General features: G+C 57.2%; 1 protein-coding gene across 8 annotated transcripts in view; it reads left to right on the forward strand.

Annotated features, from left to right (window-relative positions):
• The window catches only part of Rbfox3 (RNA binding fox-1 homolog 3), a 398,556-nt gene extending 376,916 nt beyond the window's left edge, over positions 1-21,640 (forward strand). For 3 of the 8 annotated variants that reach the window (XM_060386301.1, XM_060386299.1, XM_060386300.1), the window contains exons 5-14: positions 5,813-5,950; positions 7,876-7,929; positions 8,730-8,822; positions 10,056-10,116; positions 14,264-14,317; positions 14,423-14,555; positions 14,935-15,115; positions 16,108-16,175; positions 17,157-17,235; positions 18,796-20,172. In XM_060386301.1, the coding sequence (XP_060242284.1) occupies positions 5,813-5,950; positions 7,876-7,929; positions 8,730-8,822; positions 10,056-10,116; positions 14,264-14,317; positions 14,423-14,555; positions 14,935-15,115; positions 16,108-16,175; positions 17,157-17,235; positions 18,796-18,840 (906 nt within the window). In that variant the 3' untranslated portion in view covers positions 18,841-20,172. The other 5 variants (XM_021639830.2, XM_060386296.1, XM_060386302.1 and 2 more) reach the window with 4 other exon arrangements.
• Positions 21,641-21,970: the final 330 nt, after the last annotated feature.

Here is a 21,970-nt window from a genome sequence, read left to right on the forward strand (position 1 = left end):
GGCGTCGCCCCAGGGGCCCTCCAGCTGTGTTCCTTTAGCCTTACCCCCATCCAGCCTGGCTCCACAGAGGCTGTGTAGACCCAAATACTGCCCTCTGCACGGGCAGGGGCATCCTCTACCATCCCCTGAACCCTCTGTGGAGAGTCGGCCTGCTGGTACCGGGGCCACGCCTGACCTTATCTCATGCCCAGCCAATGCTCTTCCTCCCTTTACCGGCACTACCTACCTGGTTCTGCTCTACAGCTAGCAGAACCCTCACTCCAGTGCACCTTCCTTTTCACAGTAGCCAAGGTCCTTCTAGCTGTGGGCCACAGATGAAAGGGGCAAACCCCTGGATTCAGAATTGGAGCTTTGGTTCCAAGTCTCCGAATCCACAGCCTTGGGATAGACAGAGGTGACCAGAGCCCGTGAATAAGTCACAGCCATGTGGCCCAGATCTTCCCTGATAGATTTTAGCAGACAAGGCCCATCTGACCTCTTATGAGCAAATGGCAGTGGGGAGTTGGGGGGGAACCCTCTCTTGTGAGCCTTGGGGCTTCGCCTGTTTGAAAGCAAGTCAGTGTCACAGATGACATAAGGATGGACAGGTAGCTTTATAATTCAACAGCAGAAACCAGCACCACGGCCCCTGGACACCTTGGGGATGCCAGACAGACATAACTAGCAGAATCTGACTCAACTTCACTGCCCCAGATGGCACAGGCTGAGTGCCAGGCACCAAGGCAGTTCTGAGGCTCAGAGAGGGTGTGACCAGCCTCGTCCTTCGGATTCCAATAGCCAGAGGCAGAGATGTTAGGACGTTGAGGGCAGCGTGTGGACCCTGGAACAAGCTGAGTTTTGAGGTTTGGTACCCAAAAGTCTCCCAGAGGGACATGGCTATGGCAAAATATATCAAAGCCCTGAGGAACACACAGCCTGGACCATCCTGTTCTCTGGTTGGAGCGCTCGAGTCCTACAAGGGTGTCAGGGTCGTGGTATCTGATGTTCTATTCACCATGATGTTTATTTCACCATGAGGGCAGATCTGCTATTCTGAACTGGGGAGGTAGAAGGTACTAGACTAGCAAAAGGACATTGAGGGCTGCCCTCCCCCCTCGGAAGGAAGGAAGGAAGGAAGGAAGGAAGGAAGGAAGGAAGGAAGGAAGGAAGGAAGCAAGGAAGCAAGGAAGCAAGGAAGCAAGGAAGCAAGGGAGCCAGCTCAGCTCAGCTCCCTGGGTGCCACAGCAGAGAACAGGTGCACCCTGCGCTAAGATTCCAGATGCTACTACCCCAGGAGGAGGCCCTCCCTTAAAGGAGCTGTCTAACCAGCAGCAAAGCCAGCACCTGCTGGCCACGTCAGGCATCAACAGCCTAGCCTATGGACATTCGGAAGACTCTCTCTAGGACTTTCCCTGAGACTAGGATGGAGGGGTACCAGGGTGGCAGGCACATGGCACACAGTGCTCTCCTCCAGAGTTAGGTGGCTTCTCCCACCTGGCTCAGGACCCATCTTGAGTTCCCAGGACATAGCCACCAAGTACCCTGGTGTCTTCCCACCTGCCTCCCTGTGTGTTCCCTGTTATCCCACGTACCTCATGGACACAGACACCACAAGGACCCCTCTCCTCTGAGAGGTTCCTCCTGCTGATGAGCAGTGCTGGTCCACACTTAGGCCTCATTGGCAGCAACCACTAAGCTCTGGAAGACTGCTCTGCCCCAGCAGGGAGTGGTACGGGAGCTCTGTTTATCCTTGGCCTGAGGCTGATGTTCAGGAGGGAGCAGGTGGTCCGGTGCCGGCACAGCTGCCTTGCATCCTCTTGTCCCTTATTCCCTTGGAGACATGTGTATGGGCCTTAGCTCAGAAAGGCTTTCTTTGTTTTGGGGGACAGGGTCTCTATGTGGCCTGAACTTGCTCTATCCCTGCTTAGGAGTATTTCCAGCTCAGAATTGGGGATCCCTGTTCCTGAGAGCTCAGGACTTTTCCTGACAACCACTGACCAGACAAGATGCCCAAAGTCTGAGTGATGGAGGGACCCAGTCACCAACCATCTGTTCCTCCCAATAGCTCTTGCCACCAGGGTCCTCAGATGTCCTTATGCCGAGCTCAGCAGTCTTGTCCCAAACCACCCCCCATGACTTCCATCCCTGGTTATTCCTGGGACTGCTCCTCATTGTCATACAAGAGACCTCTGTACTGTGCCCCGTTGTCTGGAGGTCCCTTCTGAAAGGCCACCCCAGCCTGTGATCCCAGCAGGAAGCCTGGAGAGCCCGGAGCTCCTGCAGCTGGGTCCTAAGTCTCACCTCCCTTACCAGGGCCACCTGCTGAAGGTGGTACAAAATGTTGAGTACCATCATCAAAGGACCCCAGGGAGCCCTGCAGCACACAGAGGGTCCAGCTCACAGGCAGAGGAAGGCACTCCTCATGCACTCACTTGTTCACCCGAGGTCACATGAGTGCCAGTGCTGGAAGCCCAATGGCTCAGACCCAGTCCTTACACAGAGGGAAGCTCTCAGAAAGACTGACCCATGCACACCTGGAAAATGCCAAGGAAGTGCAGGCAGGAGGCATTGCTAGGTGGAGGTGGAGGGGGACAAAGTGGCTTTTTTCTTCCATCAGCAAGTAAAGGACCCTGGCTCCTTGGCTGCCCAAAGGCAGCACAAAGCAGGCATGAGAGGGAAAGAAAGAGGGTTGACGGTATCAGCCCTTGAACAGGGCCACAGTCGCTCTTCAGTGGGAAGGCTGGCCAGCCTAACGGGAGACCAGTCGATGCTGTTAATCCGCTTCGAGCGAATGCTGCAGATGTGTGGCCAGCCAGCAGAGCCATGGCATGTCATTCAGCAGCCGAAGGAAGCACAGAGCCTGGGGTTCTGAAAGACAGTCAAAGAAGAAAGACCTGGGGGGCGGGTGTGTGCAGAGAGTCCCTCCCCTCACGCCAAGGCTATCCACCAGAGTGGCTGGGTCATCACTCGAGAACCCCGAGGGAGCCAGAGGAACAGAGTGAAATTCCAACAGCCAGTTTAGCTTATGCTACATCAGCCAAGCTTGGCTCTGGACCAGTAACAGGATAGCCAGATCCTTCTGCTACCCAAGGCCCTCCTAGAACCCCTCCGCCCATCAGACCCAGGTGACTTCTCACTCCTCTGTGCAGAGTTTGGCAGACCCAGGCTTCTTCCAGGCAGGAGCTGGACTTCTCAACTTTGCCTCAGCCCCCAGGAGCTGGCACCAGCCTGAAATGGGTAGAGGTGGGAAAGCAGAAGGGTCTGTGATGAGTGGTAGGGAGAACTTTCCACTCTCAGGGCCAGAGGTACGCAATTACACGAAGGGGTTTCTCGGCGCATCTTACAGTTTATGGGTGCTGAGACCATTTACTTGTCTCTGTACAGCGCTGAGTAACGTGGGGGGAAAAAGCCCCGACACCCCAGCTTCAGGGGTCTTGCAGGCCCCCTCTCTGGCCAGCTTGCTTCGGCAGGAATGCCAGAGCTAGAGTGGCCACCTGGCAGTGCTCGTTGCTCCCCTCTGCTGGTCAGAAGTCAACATTACAGGCCCCTAACCAGGCCTCCAATCCAAGACGAAGATGACTTAATTAGACACCTGCAGCTGCCTGCTACGCGGATTCTGTGGCGGCGGCAGAGGGAGCCCCACCTGCCACTGGCCTCGCTAATCAGGCTGCTTGGGCTGTTTTGTTTTGTCCGGGGGGAGTCTGGCTATCGTCCACCTTCTGCAACAGCGCTGAGAGCAAAGAGGACTGCGGTGGAACTGAGGCCTGGAACTCTGCCAGGAGCCCCAGCATGTCCCCTAGCCTGTCGGCTCCAGTAGAGAGCCTGCTGCCCTGTGTTGCTCACCCACAGGGGTGAGCCTGCGGCATAACAGACCAGAGTGTCCCCTCCTGCCCAGTGTGGCTGCTCCTACTACCTATGTCTTCCTGCCCAAGCCTAGCTCCTTTCATGGGGCCTCTGGGTAGTGTTATTAAATACCAGCTTGCCAAGCCTGAGGCTCCTGGCACCTCAGGAGTGCTAGGAAGGCCAGGTCATACCTGCAGCTCCACACCCGGAGCTCAGAGATGCATGTTTACTATAAGTGTTCAGACGCAGGGGCTGACTTGCTGAGATACTGCGGGGTTGACATGAGTGGGGGAGAAGGGGAGGGGACCTCCCATGTCCCCCACAGTGCACATATTAACCTCCCGGCATAGCAAGGCAGAGTTGCATCCACAGGACGTTTGAATGTAAACTCTGCATCCTGCAGGCCTCACAACCCCACCCCAGCTGGCACCTGGTCTCTGGGAGCCATCATCGGGGCCTTCTGCTATGGTCACCTAGGATACCTGCTGCCAGAAGCCAGGTCAGAATCCTGTTGGCTGAACACAAGAATATAAGGGACATAAAGGAGACAGGGAAGGCCAGAGAGCCACTCAAACTGCAGCCCAGAGGTGCTCAACCCTTGCTATTTAGCCATGGTATGGTCTAGGGGGGAGCCTGTCCAGTTAGACTCCATCTTTTTCACTACAGCACAAGTGCCAGGCTCAGTAGCCTTGGGCACAGCCTTCTTACCTATCTAGCCTCCATCGGATTCATACCCAGCAGCACTCCCAGAATGTGTCCACTCTGAGATAGCCTGAGGACACCAGAGCTTCCTGGGAAATGACCTCTGTGCTCTCCCATCAACCGCCCAGCAGCTGCCTCTGCTCCTGGGGTCATAGTGGAAGCTATAGCCACGAACACTTGCCTCTGTGCCATCCAGTACATGCCCCCACCTCTGCCCCAGGAAGACTCAGAGTTCAATGGTTGTGTATGGGAGGTGACCCCTCAAAACCCAAGGGGCAAGGGGGCATTGGGAGTGGAAGAAAGCCACCAGAAGATGTGTTCTTGGCCTGGTGTTGCCATACCACTGAGTTCATTCCCACTAGGAGAACTGAAACAACAGTGAGGAAAAACCCCAGGGCAGGAGCCGGGGCATCCACCGAGCTCCTGTCCTGGACACTAAGGCCTTAGGGATGGGTGGAGAGCTAGACAGACTGACTGGGGGTGTGTGACCTGGCTATGAACATAAAGACCTCAATCCTGGGCAACCAACGAGATGGACTCCACCATGTTGGTCCAGATGCCCACTCAGCAGCCAGTGCAGAGGAAGTGCTGGCCAGTCTACCTTGCTGCTGAAGATGCAGCTGAGAGGAGTCAGGCTGAAGGCTGGCCTGGCTGAGGACGTCTACACGGGCTGAGCCTCAAGAATGCTGCCTCTGCGCTCTCACTCCTCCTGCACAAGTGGTGTACAAGTGGTGGGCTTGAAAAGCATCCTTCCAAGCTGTCTGCCAGCTGGTGTTTGAGTCTCCATGAGGACAGACTATGTGAGACTGACCCTGACATTCAGAGTCACCCCCAGGGTTTCCGAGGGAAGCAGAATGGCTAGAGTAAGGAACCTTGGGAGTACACGGCATGACACAGCAGAACCTTGCAGACAGCTGGACACAGGAGGGCAGCTGTGAAACCATAAGCCAGTTCTCACACCATAAGGCCCCCAACTCCCAGAACCTTTTTGAGAGCAACGGTGGGCTAAGAGGCCACGGAGGGTGGAACTCAGTAGAGAGACCTGTGCTGAGGGAGCTCACAGCAGACCCTGCCAAGGATGGGGCTTAGCCTGATCTGGCAGGCGAGCTGTGGTTCATCAGTACAGTAAGGCTTGAAGGAGCCGCCAGGGGTTGCCACCTGAACCTTGGGAATTGTGTACCCAGGTTCTCCTGGCTTGATGGGGGGGCGGGTGGAAAGGCAGAGGTGGCGGGGATGGGTGGGCCACACAGCCCGCAGGACTCCCTCACAGCTAGTTCTCTCCCCGCAGCAGGCAGATGAGGCAGCGCAGACGGACAGCCAGCAGCTCCACCCTTCTGACCCCACAGAGAAGCAGCAGCCCAAACGACTCCACGTCTCCAACATCCCCTTCCGGTTCAGGGACCCTGACCTGCGGCAAATGTTCGGGGTGAGTGTGCGCGCCCCTGCTTCTCTGCCTGCACCCCCCCCGCCCCATTATTGTAGAGAGCCAGTGCCAGGAGGAGGTGGGCGTCCTTGGATTCTTCTCATCTGAGTCCACACCATTCTCCCCTCAACCTGTTGGCAGAGCACAAGAGGGGGTGCCCACATGAGAGTGTGGTTGGTGAAGGCTGCCTCTCTAGAGTCAGTTTCACTTGGTGCTCTGCCAGAAGAGTGCACACCACCCCCACGCCACCTGTTTCCAGGGGTCAGAGAGTTTCCTGGACCCCAGCAGCCTACCTGGGGCCAGATTACTGCCTCCCAGCAGAAAGCCCCTGGAGGGACAACCCAGCCTCCTAGCCTTACACTGCTGCACCCTCTCCTGTGGGTCTTGGGACAAGCCCTGTCCCCCTTCCAGGCTTATGTCCTGGCTCCCCGGGGGAGCAGCAACTCACAAACACAATGATTGGAACCAAGCAGGCAGCAGTTCCCTTCCGAGGCGCTCTGGGTTTGGCCCTAGTTTTTGCACTGCTGCAGGCAGGGCGGTGTCCTTGCAAGCCCATGCCAGGCTGCCCGGGAGGCTCGCCTTGGACCTGAGCACCAAGTCAACTCCTGATGGCCATGGGAGGGGGGCTGGGGGTAGGAGGTATGGTGCAGCTGCCTGAGCTCCTGGGCCTGCTCAGGACAGAACCTTGTGGCCTGCCTCTGCTCCTTCTCTCTGTCTCCACCCTTGCCTTAACTGCCCCCTCTGTCTAGCACCTGCCCCTCTCTACCACAAAGCAAGCCCTGAGAGGGCCTCAACCCTCTGCCCAGTCCTTCTCACACAACTGGGACATGCAGGGTGTCTCCGAGCAGCCCTGTTGTGACCCTAGAATTGATCTTGGGGTGGGTCTCAGTGGATCCGTGGGACAGGCATGATTCAGAACCTTCAGATGATGAGGTTACCAAGCCCTTTTGATCCTGGGTCTTAGGGGACTCTGCACCTCTCTAAGCCCCTTAAGTTAAGTGGCTGACACTATAGATAATCATTGACGTGGGCTCTCGCCCTACGCTTACTCACAGGGGTCCTAACAGACAAGTATAAACCGACGGTCATATTCCTGGGTTCCTATAGGATGAGGTAAAGGGTTCCCCTCCCCTCAGAACCTGCGGACAGGGGCTTATAACTACTTGACCCCCTGGCCCTCTTGCCCTGTCTCAGGAAGGTCCAAGGTGAGGGGAGCCCCCATCAGTTGCTGGCCCAGAAGGCTGCAGCCCAAGGGCCTCACTGGTATTGTCTGGAGATGTGGGCCACAGATTCATGGTCTCATATATCGCTGAGGAAGACAATACTGACCATGGAGACTACAGGCTAGCCATGGGGCTGGAAGGGACTGGCCAGAGCCAGAACAAGGTATCCTGGCTGGCAGGACACCCTGTACCAGCAGGATGCCCAGGCTCTAACACACAAGCCAGTCCCACAGCACAGAGCAAATAGTGCAAGATCCCAGCACTCAACCGTATAAGGAACCATCTTGCCACCCTGCGCCCTGCACCCTCCCAGTTCTATCCCTGCTCCCTTCACTCTAACATCTTCCACTGCCAACTTCCACCCTCCTCCCCAGCTCAGAGGGACCTGAAGGTCCCTTATCCTAACCAAGGGTCCTGCTCTGTCATCTCAACTGCCATTTCCTGGTCCCAGTGCAAACTCTCCCCTCCCCACACGACATCGGGGATGTCGCTGATACCTTGGGCATCCCATCCCCCAACCCCCCACTCCTGGTGCTATGACACATGCTCTTTGAGAAAGACAAAGGCCTCCGGAGGAAGAAAGGAAGAGCTTCCCTGGGCTCCTCTTTACCTTAGCCTAGTGGCATCTTGGGAGTGGATGGGTAAGACTGCGCTGTCATAACCCCTTTCTCCTGTCTTCCACCCCTCCTCTCTCTGTCTCTGCAGCAATTCGGGAAAATTTTAGACGTGGAGATCATTTTTAACGAGCGGGGCTCCAAGGTGGGTGCCGCACAGAGGCCGCCACCATTACAGCGCGCCGGCTGTAGGTCCCGCCAGGCTAACGTGTGAAATGTGCGTTTCCTTCCTGGAGAGCTTCGCGCCCGCTCGCCTGCCTGCCCGAGGACCCTGAGCCACACGGGTGCTTGTACTCCCTGCTCTTCTGCCCCCCGCCCCCAGCTGTCTATTGTCGCTGCCAGGCTGCTTCTCCTCTTTTGAGCTGCCAGGACCTTCTGCTTGCACCCCAGAGCCCCATCCTGACCCCAGCCCTGGGCCTGGGCCCCCACCCCCCCACACTCACCCCTAGAGCCTGGAGGCTTGTGGGAGGGGCTGCAGAGTCTGTAGGCCGGGAGGGCACCAGCAAAGAAAAGCTCTGCTCCCCTCTCCAGGACGAGCCCCCCACACACACCCCTCGGCTCCCACAGCAAAGGTTGGGGGCCCTGGTCCCCCACGGAGCCCAGCCTCAGCCCCTCGCCTCAAAGTGGGGTGACAGTGGCAGGCATGGTCCCCTGGGCAGGTTAGCATCTATTTGGCCTGTCCTGGGAATTGTCCAACGTGGTGAGCTCAGGTGGGGCTGAGGCCGGCTACCAGGTGCCCTTGCCTGGGCCTCCCCCACCCCACCCCCAGTACGATCTCCTAGTGCTGGCACCAAGACAGACTTCTGACACTGGGGGCTCTCCTTCACTCACCTGACTTGCCCCCTCTCTCTCCCCCTCTCTCCCCTCCCGTTCCTCTCCTCCCTTCCCCCTCCTCTCCTCCCCTTCTCTCATCCTGTCCTCCTGTCTGTGCTCCTCCACTCACAGGGTTTTGGGTTTGTAACTTTTGAAACTAGCTCAGATGCTGACCGAGCCCGGGAGAAGCTGAATGGGACGATCGTAGAGGGACGGAAAATTGAGGTGCTCAGATAAGTGTGCGGCGGCAGCAGGGCAGGGAGGTCCTGGACAGCATGCCCCAACCCATGGGCCCCCCACCAGCCTGGTGGCTGCTGCCCACCCGACAAAGAGCCCAACAGGGGCCTCCGACAGGAGGAGGGGCTGCCCTGAGGATGACCTCCCAGCCAGCAGCTTTTGGCTGAGCCTAGCACCTGTCACCCTGGCCAATGGAGGCCCCAGGCTCCTTCTGAGGTCTCTGTCTTCAGCCTCCTTCCATTCTTGCCTCCTGAAGAGGCCCATCCCCAGCCACACACAGGGACCTCAGAAAAACACACGAGGAGGCCAGGTAGCCCTCCTGTCCCTGACAGAGAGGGGTCCTCTCACCCGGCAGCCTGAGCTGCCGTCTTAAGGAACAGAAGCAGAACCAATAGCAGCTGGCCAAAGGCTAGCAGTGAGCAGAGCTGAGCAGAACACCCAGGCACCCCACTTCTGCCCCTTTCCTCCTGTTGACTCCTCAGTGTGGCTTTGGGGTCCAGAACCGGGCTCCCCCAGCAGGCCTGAAGCAGAAGCTAAAGAGGGGCCGAGGATTGCAGGAACTGAAGGGACGCTGAAATCCCTGACCCAGCCTAGTGTCCAGTGGCTCCGAGGCCACTGCCTAGGCCTCTAGGCTCACACATACTCACACGGTGCGGAGGAGGCATGTGGCCCAGACCTCTTGCTCAGGCACTGCCTGATCCACTCCTGCTTCCCTCACTTCCACATGGGCCACCTCTGACCTCTGTGTCATTGCCCCTCCCCCAGACAACCTGGCTCGCCCGAACAGCCCCTGGGTTCTGTCTTTCTAATGCTTTCCTCACACACCTTGTCCCCCGATGGTCCCATCAGAAAGTTCCAGAGGGAGGTCAGAGACCCTGCCCTGGGAAAAGGGAGGCTTGTTCATGGTGGTGGGACTAGCTCTCTGGCACACACACCTAGGAGGGCCTTAGCAACGACCTGGAAGAGAACATCCCGGAGCCTGGCCGGTGGCCAGTGGGCAGCTATCTCCAAGGGCCTCAGCTTACCAGAAGTGCTGGGTTCCACTTACTGGGACTGCTTTGTGAAAAGCACCAGTATGGGCCAGGGTCCTGGACCCAGCTAAACAGCAGCTGAGGAGCCTCGGTGGCCTTCCTTTCCAGAGGCCACACCCCAAGGGTAAAACCAGGGTGGCTGAGGGCCTACAATGAAGCTGACTCACTCACTCTTTCTATCTCTGGACAGGTCAATAATGCCACAGCCCGGGTCATGACCAATAAGAAGCCTGGGAACCCATATGCCAATGGTGAGAACCCGAAACTCCCAGCATGCTTCAGGAGCTGGGGCAGAAGCCTGGGAAAGCTGAGGTAGCAGAAGGCCAGCCCTCCTGGGTGCTAAACCATTATCTCCACCCAGTATCCCAGCTTTCCCACTTCTGCCAGAGAAGAGTGGTCAGTTGAGATGGATAGCTGGTGTCTCCAGTCAGAGCCCCTGAGCCTTCCCAGATGTGCACAGCTCCCAGAATCCATATAGACAGGAAACGAGTGCAGACAAAGAGTGGTGACTTCCTGGAAGACTAGACCTGAGTCTAGACAGCTCTGTTGTGCTGTCCTCATTCACAATGCATGTACACAGCACAGGCAAGGAAGGGCCAGGGACCTCAAACTTTCAGACCTGTCTGAACCCCGCTCTTTTTTACCTGAAAACAGGAGTATTCAGGGCTGGAGCTCAGCTGGTAGAGGATTTGCCTGGCATGCACAGAGCCCAGGGCTCTGTCCCCCAGCATCATATAAACAGGTGGTGGCACACACCTGCATCCCAGCACTTGCAAAGTAAAGGCAGAAGCATCAGTTTAAGGAGAGTTCTGGGCTCCATGAAACCCCAGATCCACTGTTTAGGCTGGGGAAGGACAAATGGCATGTCTAAGGGCCACTGGGGCTCAGGCCACAGCTGTCAGTGTCAAGTGAGATGCTGACCACAAAAAGGCACGTGTCTGCTGGACTGTGAAAGCGTCAGCTACACTATGAGGCCCCAGCCGGCCCACACTGTGAGTGGACTGTGTGGTTGTGTGTGCGCACACCTCCCGGGCTGCAGGCACCGTTTTCCTCAGCTCTGGCGGCTGGCTCCACAGTGAGATTGCTCTGCCCAGTGAGAGGTCTGCCCTGAGGGTAGCTGGCTGTGTACCAGGGCCAGGTCTGGCTCTTGGGGCCCACTGGGGAGCAGTGTCTGTAGTTGGAGGGGTGTGCACTCACAGACCACTCCGTGAGGATGGACCACACCACAGCTGCCCTTGTCCTCCGTGATGGGCTGTGTGTAGAGCTGGGCTACCGCTGGTGTGCAGCCAGACAGCAACCAGGGGATATGGTGTGTTAGTGAGGCTTTCTGTGGTAAACATATGACCAAAAGCAGCTCAAGGAAGAGCAGGCATATTTGGCTTATATATCTGATCACTGAGGGAAGTCAGGTAGGAGCCTGGTAGCAGGAGCTAAAGCAGAGGCCATGGAGGAACACAGCCTACTGGCTTGCTCCATCTGGCTTATTCAGCCTGCTTTCTCACCATCCAGGACCACCTGCCTGCCGTGCGCCCCTTGCAGTGTTCTGGGCCCTTCCATGCCAGTCATTAATCAAGAAAATGCCCTACGAGCTTGCCTACAGGCTGTGATGGGGTCATTTTCTCATGAGGTTCCCTCTTCCCAGATGACTCCAGCTTTGTCAAGTTGGAATAATTAAAATAAAAAACCCAACTAGCACAGATGGGCACTCCAACCAACCCGAGCTTAGGACTGAGTGTCAAGGTCTCCCCACTTTTGCAAGGATGTGGTTCTCAAAATTCTGAAAAATTGGAGGTGTCCTGGACTTGTCTGAGTCCCTAGTGCATCTCGGCCAACTTCTGCCAGACGGTGCCTCTCACCAGAGGTCAAAGGGTCGGGTTGAGGTGCAGGAGATGCAGGATTTGTAGGTGGTGTGATTAGGGAGTGGTCATTACGAGGGAAGCCCCTGGTGAGAATGGAGCTTGTCCAGAGGCCAGCTCCGATGTACCTGACCCCTCAGCATCTCACTCAGCCACCTTCACCACCACCCCCATTAAATGGATAAAGCCCTCTTTAAGATCTGGGTGTTCTAGTGCCCAGAGAACTTGAACCCAGTCTCATGCAGGGCCTCAGTCATAGGCTCCTCATTCTGCAGCTTGGGATAATTGGACACAGTGATCCAGCCAATGTGAACACCTGCCACGTGCGAGCCACGGGCATCTTAGAAAACTCCCTGGACTAGGTCACAGGACAGAGTCATGACATCCACTAGAAAGCCTGTCTGCATGGTGAGCTGCCCATCCTGAGGGCTGCCGTCTGCAGCCACTGCACAGCCACTCAGGCAGGGAAGGGAGCTGTTGGTGTCTGTGGAGCCACAGGGCTTGAGGGGCCCTCAGCAGCTGTGACGCCTCAGAGTCCCTCCCCCTCTTCACACAAGATCCTTGAGTCACACCACTGTCTGGGTGGAACGGGAGAGTTGAAGAGTAACATGAACCCAGGCGGCTCCGTTCCTTGCTGGCTCCTTGGGGTACTGACACTGGCTGGTGTCAGGCAATGAGAGAGGCAGAGAGCCCCACTCATCAGTGCTGTAGGAGAGTTGTGCTCTGGTGCCTCTGCTTGCTGGGCAAGAATCCCTGGGCTTCAGAGGGGCCGTCCTGGGTTCACAGCCGCATGGCCGGGAGGGCCATCGGCTCATGGGAGCTTGAACAGTGGGACTCTGAAGTTCATCGTTGGGTTGGGATCCCTGCTGCAGAAAACAAGCCCACCGAGGTTTATCAGGTGTCCTACCTGCAGTGGACACAAATAATCTTCCGGCTGTCTCAGTTAACCATGGGGTTCAACTGAAGCAGAGCCAGCAAGCAACTAGACATTCTCAGACAGCCAGAGCTGACAGGTCAGGGTGCTCAGAACCCCTGAAACAGGGTACAGCCCCTGATTCTCTTCCAGGGTGGACCCAGAAGAGCCTGGAAAGCAGCCTAGGGAGGGTGGGACCCAGGCCGGCCCCAGGGCTCTGCTCTGTTATGATACATCCTGGAAGTTGAGATCTTGGGCTAGATTTCTCCAGATTTCTTCCCTGCTAACCTTAGCTGTATGGAAGTTTCCAGAACCCTGGCCAGTTTAGACACAAGGTACGACACTATTGGACGGAAGTGGGTATGAGGTGTCTGGATGCTCCACTTGAATGCTGCTTGTCACCTGCCCTCCTGTGGGACTGTGGAATTGGGTCTGGAGACTTCCACGTACACTCTGCTGCAGTCCCCGCCACCCTCTCTCCAGCTGGCCAGTGGCCTCTCCATCTCTCCTCAGCACTCACGTGGAGGAGGAGGTGGGCTACTCCTGCTCCACCTGCCATCGGCCTGTAGCCAATGGAATCTAGCTGGCTTCTGCCTCTGGAGGCCCCAGGGAATCAGGGCTTTGCTCCTGAGTCCCAGTGGGAAGAAAGGACTGTCCACCTGAAAGGAGGGAGAGGCTGGGTGCAGAGTCCAGCAGGAGTGTGGGGAGACAGCAGGAAGTCCATCTGGCTTGTGAGTGCAGGTTTGAATCCCACTCATCCACACACACCCATATTACCAGTCTGAGTATAAAATGGGGGGGGGCACCTGCCACCTGCCCAGTGCATGGTGACACCCGCAGGAGTTGATAATAGTAGTCACAGCACACTCCAATTACCCCGGGACCTGTCAATCATTATTCTTCTTTGAACATCTGTGTGTGTGTGTTTATTCAAGCATGTTATAGTAGGTGTGGATATCAGAGAACTTGCAAGAGTTTCAACTTGAGCCCCAGTGCACACAGACTTCCACCATGTAGGTCCAAGAACTTGAACTCTGGACACCAGGTTTAGTGACAAGCACCTCTACTCGCTGAGCCATCTAGCTGCCCTGTCACTGTACTCTTCAGTGACCTTCCTCCCCCTCTTCCTCTACTGAAGCACTTGAGAGGACAGGGGGTGGGACCCATCACTCAGGGAAGGGAGCCCAGGAACCTCAGGGCAGCAGGGAGATTTTCAGGCAGGAGGGGAAGACCCCTAGCAGTGAATCCTTTGTCCCAGCCATGGATGCGAATATTTTCAAGCTGTGTCTCCCCTTCCCATTGTACCCCAACCTTCTGGTGCCCTAAGACAAGGGTGCCCAAGAGCAAGCTGGGGGAGGTCCCAGTGCAGGGAGAACCTCAGAACCCAGGTGATGGGCTAGAGGGGGGATACCTGCTATCCCTCCAGCAGCAGGTGGCTATGGTGTGGGGGAGGGACCCTGGGCAACACCCCACCTTCTCTGCCCATCCCTGGACAGGCCCTCCCCTTTGTAGAGGCTAAGCATTAAAGCATCCCATAGGCCTCCCTACTCGCTGCCGTTGGAGGTCCTGGGCATGAGGAGAGGGGGCAATATGCCTGGGAAGCCAGTGCTCATGTGCTTTCTGTTCTAGGCTGGAAGCTGAACCCTGTGGTTGGAGCAGTCTATGGGCCTGAATTCTATGCAGGTAACGGCGGGACTGGAGCGGGTGGGGTGGGAAGAGGAAGGGCGAGCGAGGCTGGAGTCTCGGCCCTGTCTTCACTTTCCCTCTCCCACATGCCCCTTCCCACAGTGACCAGTTTCCCCTATCCCACCACGGGCACCGCCGTCGCCTACCGGGGTGCGCACCTTCGGGGCCGAGGCCGTGCTGTGTACAACACATTTCGAGCTGCGCCACCTCCGCCCCCTATTCCAACTTACGGAGCGTGAGTACCTGGAGGGGGAGGCTGGAGGAGAGCCAGGGGGCAGGGGAGGCAGCCCTGGGCCGTTGAAGGGGGCTCAGCAGCTCTTCTAGAAGCGCGGGGCAGGACAGAATGGTGGGGACCGCAGAGCCCAGCCCTGCACCTGCCCTCCTCATCAGTAACCCCCCAGGGCTCACTGGCCTCATCTGACATAGAGCACATGTCAGCCCTTGGGTCCAGCATGGGCCTTCTGGGAGCCCTCTCTGGTCCCTTCCCTGGGGTCCTGCCCGCTACTGCTGAAGGGGGAGGGAGGGAGGAAAGCAGGACTGAGCTGATGGGCCCCTGGGTTCTGGGAGAACGGAGCTGACCAGCAAGGGTGTTACTCTATTGTTATACCAAACAGGGCACTGGAGCAAACGCTTGTTAAAATGCCAGTCCCGTGGGCGGGGCTGGCACCGTGCCCCCTCCCTCCTCCGCAGACACCGGAGCCGGCCTACCCCACCTCTCCAGCGTTCCCACCACTCTCTTGTCCGTTTGCTTCCAGGGTCGTGTATCAGGATGGATTTTATGGTGCTGAGATTTATGTAAGTGTAGCCCTGGGGAGGGAAGGGTGCAAGTCCAGCCTCTGTGTCTGTGAGAAGTCTTTCTGCCCTATGGCCTCATTCCCCCTGCCCTTTGGACTTGGTGCTTGAGCCCCGTGCACACAGACCATGGCATCTCCAGGGATGCCAGCATGGCTTGGCCTGGATGATCTGTCCTTTCCATGGCCGTTGCTAATGGTTGTCCCAGGAGCCCTATAAGCCTAAGGCACCCTGCTCCATGTGGCAGGGAGTTAGATGAGGGACACTGAGTGAACCTCTCCCATTCCCAGTCATGCCAAGATCAGCACCCAAGGACATCTTTGGCCAGTGTGGCAGCCCTGAATGAGACCAAAGGCAGGCTCTGGGTGCCCATTCTGTGTGAGGTCCTGTGCCTCCCTCTCCCTTTCAAACTGTGCCTATCACTTTCTGTGGCTCTGAACCCTCAGTGAGCATCCCACACAGTGGACCTGCCTCTGACCTGGGCAGCTACCCATAACTGACTATTGCTGTCTGAGGCTCAGGCACTATCTGAACCCATCCATTCTAGGCCCCCTTCATCATTCCTAGTGTCCAGGACTGGGTCCAGAGCCACCAGTGGGTTTCCTATGACTGTCAGCATTCAAGCAGTAGCTGGTCTGTTTGGTGGGTCTGTGGGCACTCAGCATGCAGCCAGAGACATAATTGGCTCACATTAGTATGCACTGAAATTACAAACGGTTGTGAGAACAGATGAAGGAGGGAAGAAAGGAAGCAATCCTGCCTTATCTTAAACAGTGAAGTCCTCAGGCATCCCCATCGCCCAGACTAGGCCCACCTAAGCCACACCAGGCCAAGGCGGAAGAGGACAGTCAGGCACAGGAGGCCTGAAGTCCGCAGCCCTGCTAATGGCCTGGCCCCTCTGGGTCTGTGTCCGCCGCAGTTTCATTGGCTCTGCCTCATCCTGAGTGAGCCTCGCTAAGTCCGTCTGCCATCTCTCCTTCCCACCTCCCCTGCAGGGAGGCTATGCAGCCTACAGATATGCTCAGCCCGCAGCCGCCGCCGCCGCAGCCGCTTACAGTGACAGGTGAGGCTGGGAGCAGCAGGCTGCCTGCGGGTGGAGGGGTTGTGGTGGGCTCTAACAGACAGGAAGCCTCACCTCAGGAACTGCGGGTGTCTGTGTCTGGTGAGGGCAGGGTCTGGAAGGAAAACAAATCCAGACTGAGCTCAGAGATCCACAAACCAGAGAGCCCCTGACTGGCCACTTCTTCTAGCCCTTGGAGCAGATAACACCTGATTTTCAAGCCAGGGTCCCCAGCACTCAACACCCCTTACAGGAAGGCAGCTGGGAGCCTCCATTTGGCCTCTGTGTTCCAGTTTGTGCTATCTGGGAACACCTGGCCCTTCTTACGCCCAGCTACGAATATGCTCAGAATGAAGTCTCCTCACAGGAGGCTGAGCCTAGTGCCTTTTCTCTTAGACTCTTGGCCTAGTTGCTTCAGAGTTCCTGTTTGGGCCATAGAAGATCCGCCTACAGAAACCTAGGACGCCTCTCTATTCCCGCTGTGGCCTGGGGGGAGGGGAGGGAGGACACCTGGCCCCGCCAGTAGTTGATAGATCCTCCAGCCCATGCCCCCCACCCCGCCCCCGGTGCAGTGTGTTGTCCCATCTCGCCAAATGTACATGCCGTACAGGGCGCTATGACCCAGGCCTGAACTCTCAGAGTTTGTCACAGTTCAAACGGCTGTGGGACAGAGTGTCACCCCTTGGCTTGTGATCTTCCCCACCTCTCTGTTCTTTCAAACCCTTTTCCCAGAGCTTAGCCCTAGTTTTGCAGGTGGCAGAGTCAAACGAACTTGCTAAGAACGTCACCTCCTCTGCGTGCCCCCAGGCAGAACACACTGCCCGCCTAGCAAAGGGGGTCGGTAGCCTGCGAAGTTCCAGAGATTTCCTTTCAAACAGCCGAGAGGGTCTCCTGGGGAAGGGTGCTGGTCTGGCAAGGCTGGTCAGCTGGTGCCTGCTTCAGCTGCCCCTCCCTTGCACCCTCTCCTTCCCTGCGCTTCCTTAGTTACGGCAGAGTCTACGCAGCCACTGACCCCTACCATCACACCATCGGCCCCACAGCAACCTACAGCATCGGAACCATGGTAAGAACGAGGGACAAGGAGACCCATCCTGTAGTGGATGGGTGGGGCAAGGCTGTGGGGAGGGGCTGAGACCTCCAGTGCCTAGTTGGCAGGGGGGGGAAGCACACAACTATTGAGAGGGAGAGACTTGCCCAAGAGGCAGGTCCAACCCTTCTTGATGACTGGACCTCTAGGAAGAGCATCCTAGCGTTCTAGAGCCCAGTGACCACAGTCCTGTCAAAGGCTCCTCCAGCAGTATCAGGACAGCAGAGAAAATCGGCCGTGGCCTTTCCTCCCCGCAGTGGCCACAGAGGCCTGGCTGCCTGGGCAGACATAGCCCGTTCCTCCCTGTGAAGTGTCTGAGGTTGAACATCACCCTACCCCCAGCCCCTGCCTGGCCCTCCCAGTCTCACTTGGCAGAGGGACTAAAGTCCAGCAACTCTTTCTCACCAAGATCTCTTCCCAGACTACCCTGGGACTCCAAGTATCTGGTCCCCAGCAGGGCGGGAGAGGAGGCGAGCTGGTGTGTCTGTGTGCGTGTGTATGTGTGTGTGTACCCAGATGTCAACACAGCCCAGCCCCTGTGTGCCCAGTCTGTGTCCAGTGCACACCTACTTCCCCTGCCATGTTCACCCCCAGGGATGTTGAAGTATGTTTTTAGCTTGGCATCCAGCATCAAAGATGAAAACATTTGGGGACTAAGGAGCGAGAAGGCTGAGAGGCAACTTGGATTTTTTTTTCTATCTCCCTTGGTTTTGGTTATTTCCTTGGAATTTTTGTCTTTGTTGATTTTTGAGAAGCCCCAGACATCTTGAGCAGGCCTAAGGGGGCTGTAGCTAGGAGGGTGCCACAGCCATACAGGAAGAGACAGGGGACTGCAACCTTGAAGGCCCAGATTGCCTGCACGACTCAGCCTCCAGTCAGCTGCTAGCTAGGAGCTGTGCTGTGGTTGGCTCTCGGGTCCCTCTTGCTTACAGTTTATTTTTGAGGCTCTGGAGGCATTCTGCAACTTTTTCCTCCTGTATTTGCTGCCTTCTTCCCGTTTCCTGCGAAGCCCGAGGGTGGGTGTGCGGGACTCCATGCAGACCTCTCTGGCAGGACCCTAAGCCAGGCCTCTGAAGCCATGGGAGACTCAGATGCAGGCAGAAGCTGAGACCAGCCGGTGTGCCCTCAGGCTTCAGTGGCTCCGTGCTTGAGCCAGGACCTCGGAGCCCAGTCAGGGGTGTCCCTCAGGGACTTGCCCAACAGGCATGAGGAGAAAGCTCACACTTAGATGTCCCTCCACGAGAGGGCACGGTGGGCCCAGCTGAAGCCCCAAGAAGTGGCCCCGAGACAGTATGAAAGTCTGCAAGGGAGGAGGAGCACCCCTCCCAGCGCCAAGACCACCACCACAGAAATGCTAGGCCCCGGTTGCCATGACAACCTGAAGCCCATTCTTTCCAAAGAAATGCCGTTGGGGGAAAGAAAGTGGGATATAGATGTTTCTTTCTTTCTTTTTTCCTTATCTTTTTTCTTTTTGATTTTTCCTCCCAATGCCAAAAGATGGTACTGATTGGCTGTTTTTCATCTTTGATGTTGCAGGCTAGCCTCTGCCGAGGAGGGTACAGCCGCTTCACCCCCTACTAGCAAGAGACCCCCTCACCGCATTCACACTCCTGCTTATTCCAAACCCAACCCTACAGTCCCAACACCAGACACAGCCACCAGGAGGACAGTGCGCCCCTCCCAGTCAGCGACAAGCGCCGCTGACCCTCTGCGACCCTAAAGTCCGTAGATTTTACCAGCTGCTCTCCCCACCCCAGCCAGGCCGGTGTGTGTGTCTCTGACCCTGGTTTTCCTGTATGTCTGAACCTTGGTTTCCTAACTTGACGTTGTTGTACACGCCACTTCAGGTACAGTATGCACAGAGAGGGAGCCGGGCCTGGGGGACGGCAAGCTGCCTGCGTCTCAGGGCGGCATGGGCCCTCAGAGCTCCAGCAGTGCCAGGCGCTAGCCTTCCCCAGAGCCACCTCAACCAGGCCCTGCAGCCTGGCTGCCCCAGGGTTTGGTGACTGGTAGAGGAGCACCAGGACTCCAGGCCTAGTCAGTGGGTTTACCCAGTGGGAGGCGGCTTCCATCCACCCTTCCCAAGAATGTTCAGAGCAGCTGCGTGCCCTCCGAGGACTACCACTCAGCTGAAATTAATGTTTCTATTAAAGTTTGCTAACGACCTTCCTGTCCACGAAGTCACCCTGGCTCTGAGATTCCTCACAGAAATGGAAATGTCCCGCCCCAAGGTCACCCTGCATCGCCTGTGGACCTGCACACCCTCCCTGAGCCTGGCCCCCTCCTCAGGCACCTGAAGCAGATAGCTCTGTTTTTTGTCCTTGACCTACAGAGCCACTCCACCCATCCCCAAGACCCAACTTACCTTTTGTCAGGGTCCATTCCAGGAAAGGGCAGGGTTCCTGTAGTCAGGCCAGGGACACAGTAAGCATCCTCCCTCTGATCTTCCCACAGCCTCCAGCCTCACTTAGCATGTGTAGGCCTCTGTGGTCTGTGGGGACCCACCTACCTCCCCAGCCTAGAGTCCCAAGAAAGGATGCGAGTTGGTACCTGAGGTTAGGCTGAAGGCCCTGGAAAACCAGCAGCTGCTGGCCCCTCCACTGTGGGGGTTCAAGGCCACAAGGTGACCAAACTAAGTCCCACCAAGGCCTGTTGTGGCTAGAGCCCGGCTCCCTCTCCTCCCACGGAAGCAGCTGTCCTCCAGCACACCCTGCCCTCCGCCTGGTCCAGTCATCATCCTCTCACAGCCCTGCCCACCTCTACAAGATGGGGTGCTCTAGCTTGTGATGGGGTCCCGGAAGCTGTGGGGGGGCCACACTTAGGGGGTGCCAGTGGCTTTAGGTAGGACCCAAGACCACAGGCCCCACATGCTGCAGCCAGCCCTCAGAAACTGCAAGTTCTCCTTTCTGTTTCTGTTGTAGTGAAACCTTCCACCGTCTCCTTCTCGGACCATGAAGGGCAAAAACAAAAAAACAAAAAAAATCACAAAACAAAAAACAAAACAAAAAAAGATGTTAAGATCCAAGCAACAGCAACAACAACAAAAAATTCCAACCAAACCAAGAGGCATCCAAACAAGTCCACGTCTGGCGTACACCCGCACCGAGGGAGCTCGTCCCCCAGGGGGCGCCGGAGAGTGGCCTTGCCTGGCTGGTGGTGCAGTGGGGCTGCGGCCAGGCACTGGGGAAGACCTGGGGGGGAAATGTGGCCAGTGGGTGTGGGGCGGGGATGGGGGCGGGGGCGGGGGGCTCTGGTATCTATCCAGTCTTCCTTTCCCCACCCTGCTCCCCAGGCGGGGGGTGCCTAGAGCGGGGCAGCCCCTGAGGAGGAGCGGCCAGCCGTGCCCTGAACGGGCTGGGGCAGTTAGGGCCGGCAGCTTATCACTCATCCCGGGTCTCCAGCCTGGCCTCCTGGAATGCGCTGCCAGTGCCATCAGCTGTCCAGCCAGCCGCCCTAGGTTCCAACTCCCAACGCAAAGGGCTGACAGGGCTCCAGAACTCTGGGGCACCCCATGCTCCGCTCCCCTTGTGTGAGAGGGCTTCCAGCTACAGAGAACAAAGAGAGCCCAGCTAGCAGGGACCCAGTCCTCATGCTGTGAACGTGGACAGGCGGGCCCCAGAGCACAGGGTTGTTTGTAGTGGCAGCCTTCCTGAAGAAGGCACTGTGGGCTTGAAGGCCAACCTCAGCTGTCTGCTAGGACCCAGCCCTCCTTTCTCTCCCTTCTGTAGGCTCAGTTCTGCTGGGGAGCAGGGGGTGGCAGACGGGCCTGCCCTGGGCTGCACGTCGAGGTTGGGAGTCAAGGTGCTATGGGTCTGGAGGGCCACAGCAGGGCAGGACCCATGGGAAAGGTCTGGGCTGGCCCCGCCACAGGGAAGGCCAGCCGGGCTGCAGCCCCTTTGCTCCCTGGGCAGGTGAAGTAGTGGGAGTCACAGGAAGGCAGCAGGCCCAGTGGATGGTACAGGGAATGGGTAACGAGAAGCCCCTGGGCAAGGCAGGGATAGGTGGAGTAGGACTATCAGCAAAAAATTAACAGAAACCATGGCTCCCGACACGGCACCACTGTCTCATGACACCTCAAAATAAATCACCTCACTTTCTATCCAGCATCAGCCACAGACGCTATGGAGACGGAGCCCTCCTTTTCTATTCCTGTTGTACATAGCCCCGCGCCTGCCTCTGGCTCTGTCCTCCATGCAGGGCCCCTTGCCTTCTGCTGTTTCGGACCCTTTTCCCGCAGCAGCTCGGACCCCTCCTCCCAGCCCCTCCCAGGACTGCAGCCGAGCCCCAGGCCTCCTTTCTTACCATTCTGTATGCTTCCACGGTGTGACCATTCAAATTAACAGTATTATTATTAAGATTAATAAAGATTTCTTTCTTCAAACCAGGAAGGCTCTTTCTGATTTGGCAGCTCCTGGCACAGAGGAGGAGCGGGCACTCCAGGAATGGGGTTTGGGGCCTGGCCCTGGGAGAAGCCGTTTTTTTTCCTGCCAGCTGGTAATGGCAGGCTGTAAACTCTCTGGCAAATCCGCAACCCCTTTCTTCAGGTTGCTTGCTGCACCCCGCCCTAAGACCAGCTAGTGGAGCAGGGCAGCCCCCATGACTTCTCCAGCAAGTCACACCTAAAGAAGCAGGTGCATGGTGGGCATGCCACAGCAGTGGTGTGCAAGGAGTGAGGCCATTGTGGTGTGGACTCGCTGAGCTGTGGCCCTGC

Source organism: Meriones unguiculatus, chromosome 7 (genome assembly GCF_030254825.1).
Source record: "Meriones unguiculatus strain TT.TT164.6M chromosome 7, Bangor_MerUng_6.1, whole genome shotgun sequence".
Lineage (NCBI taxonomy): Eukaryota > Metazoa > Chordata > Mammalia > Rodentia > Muridae > Meriones > Meriones unguiculatus.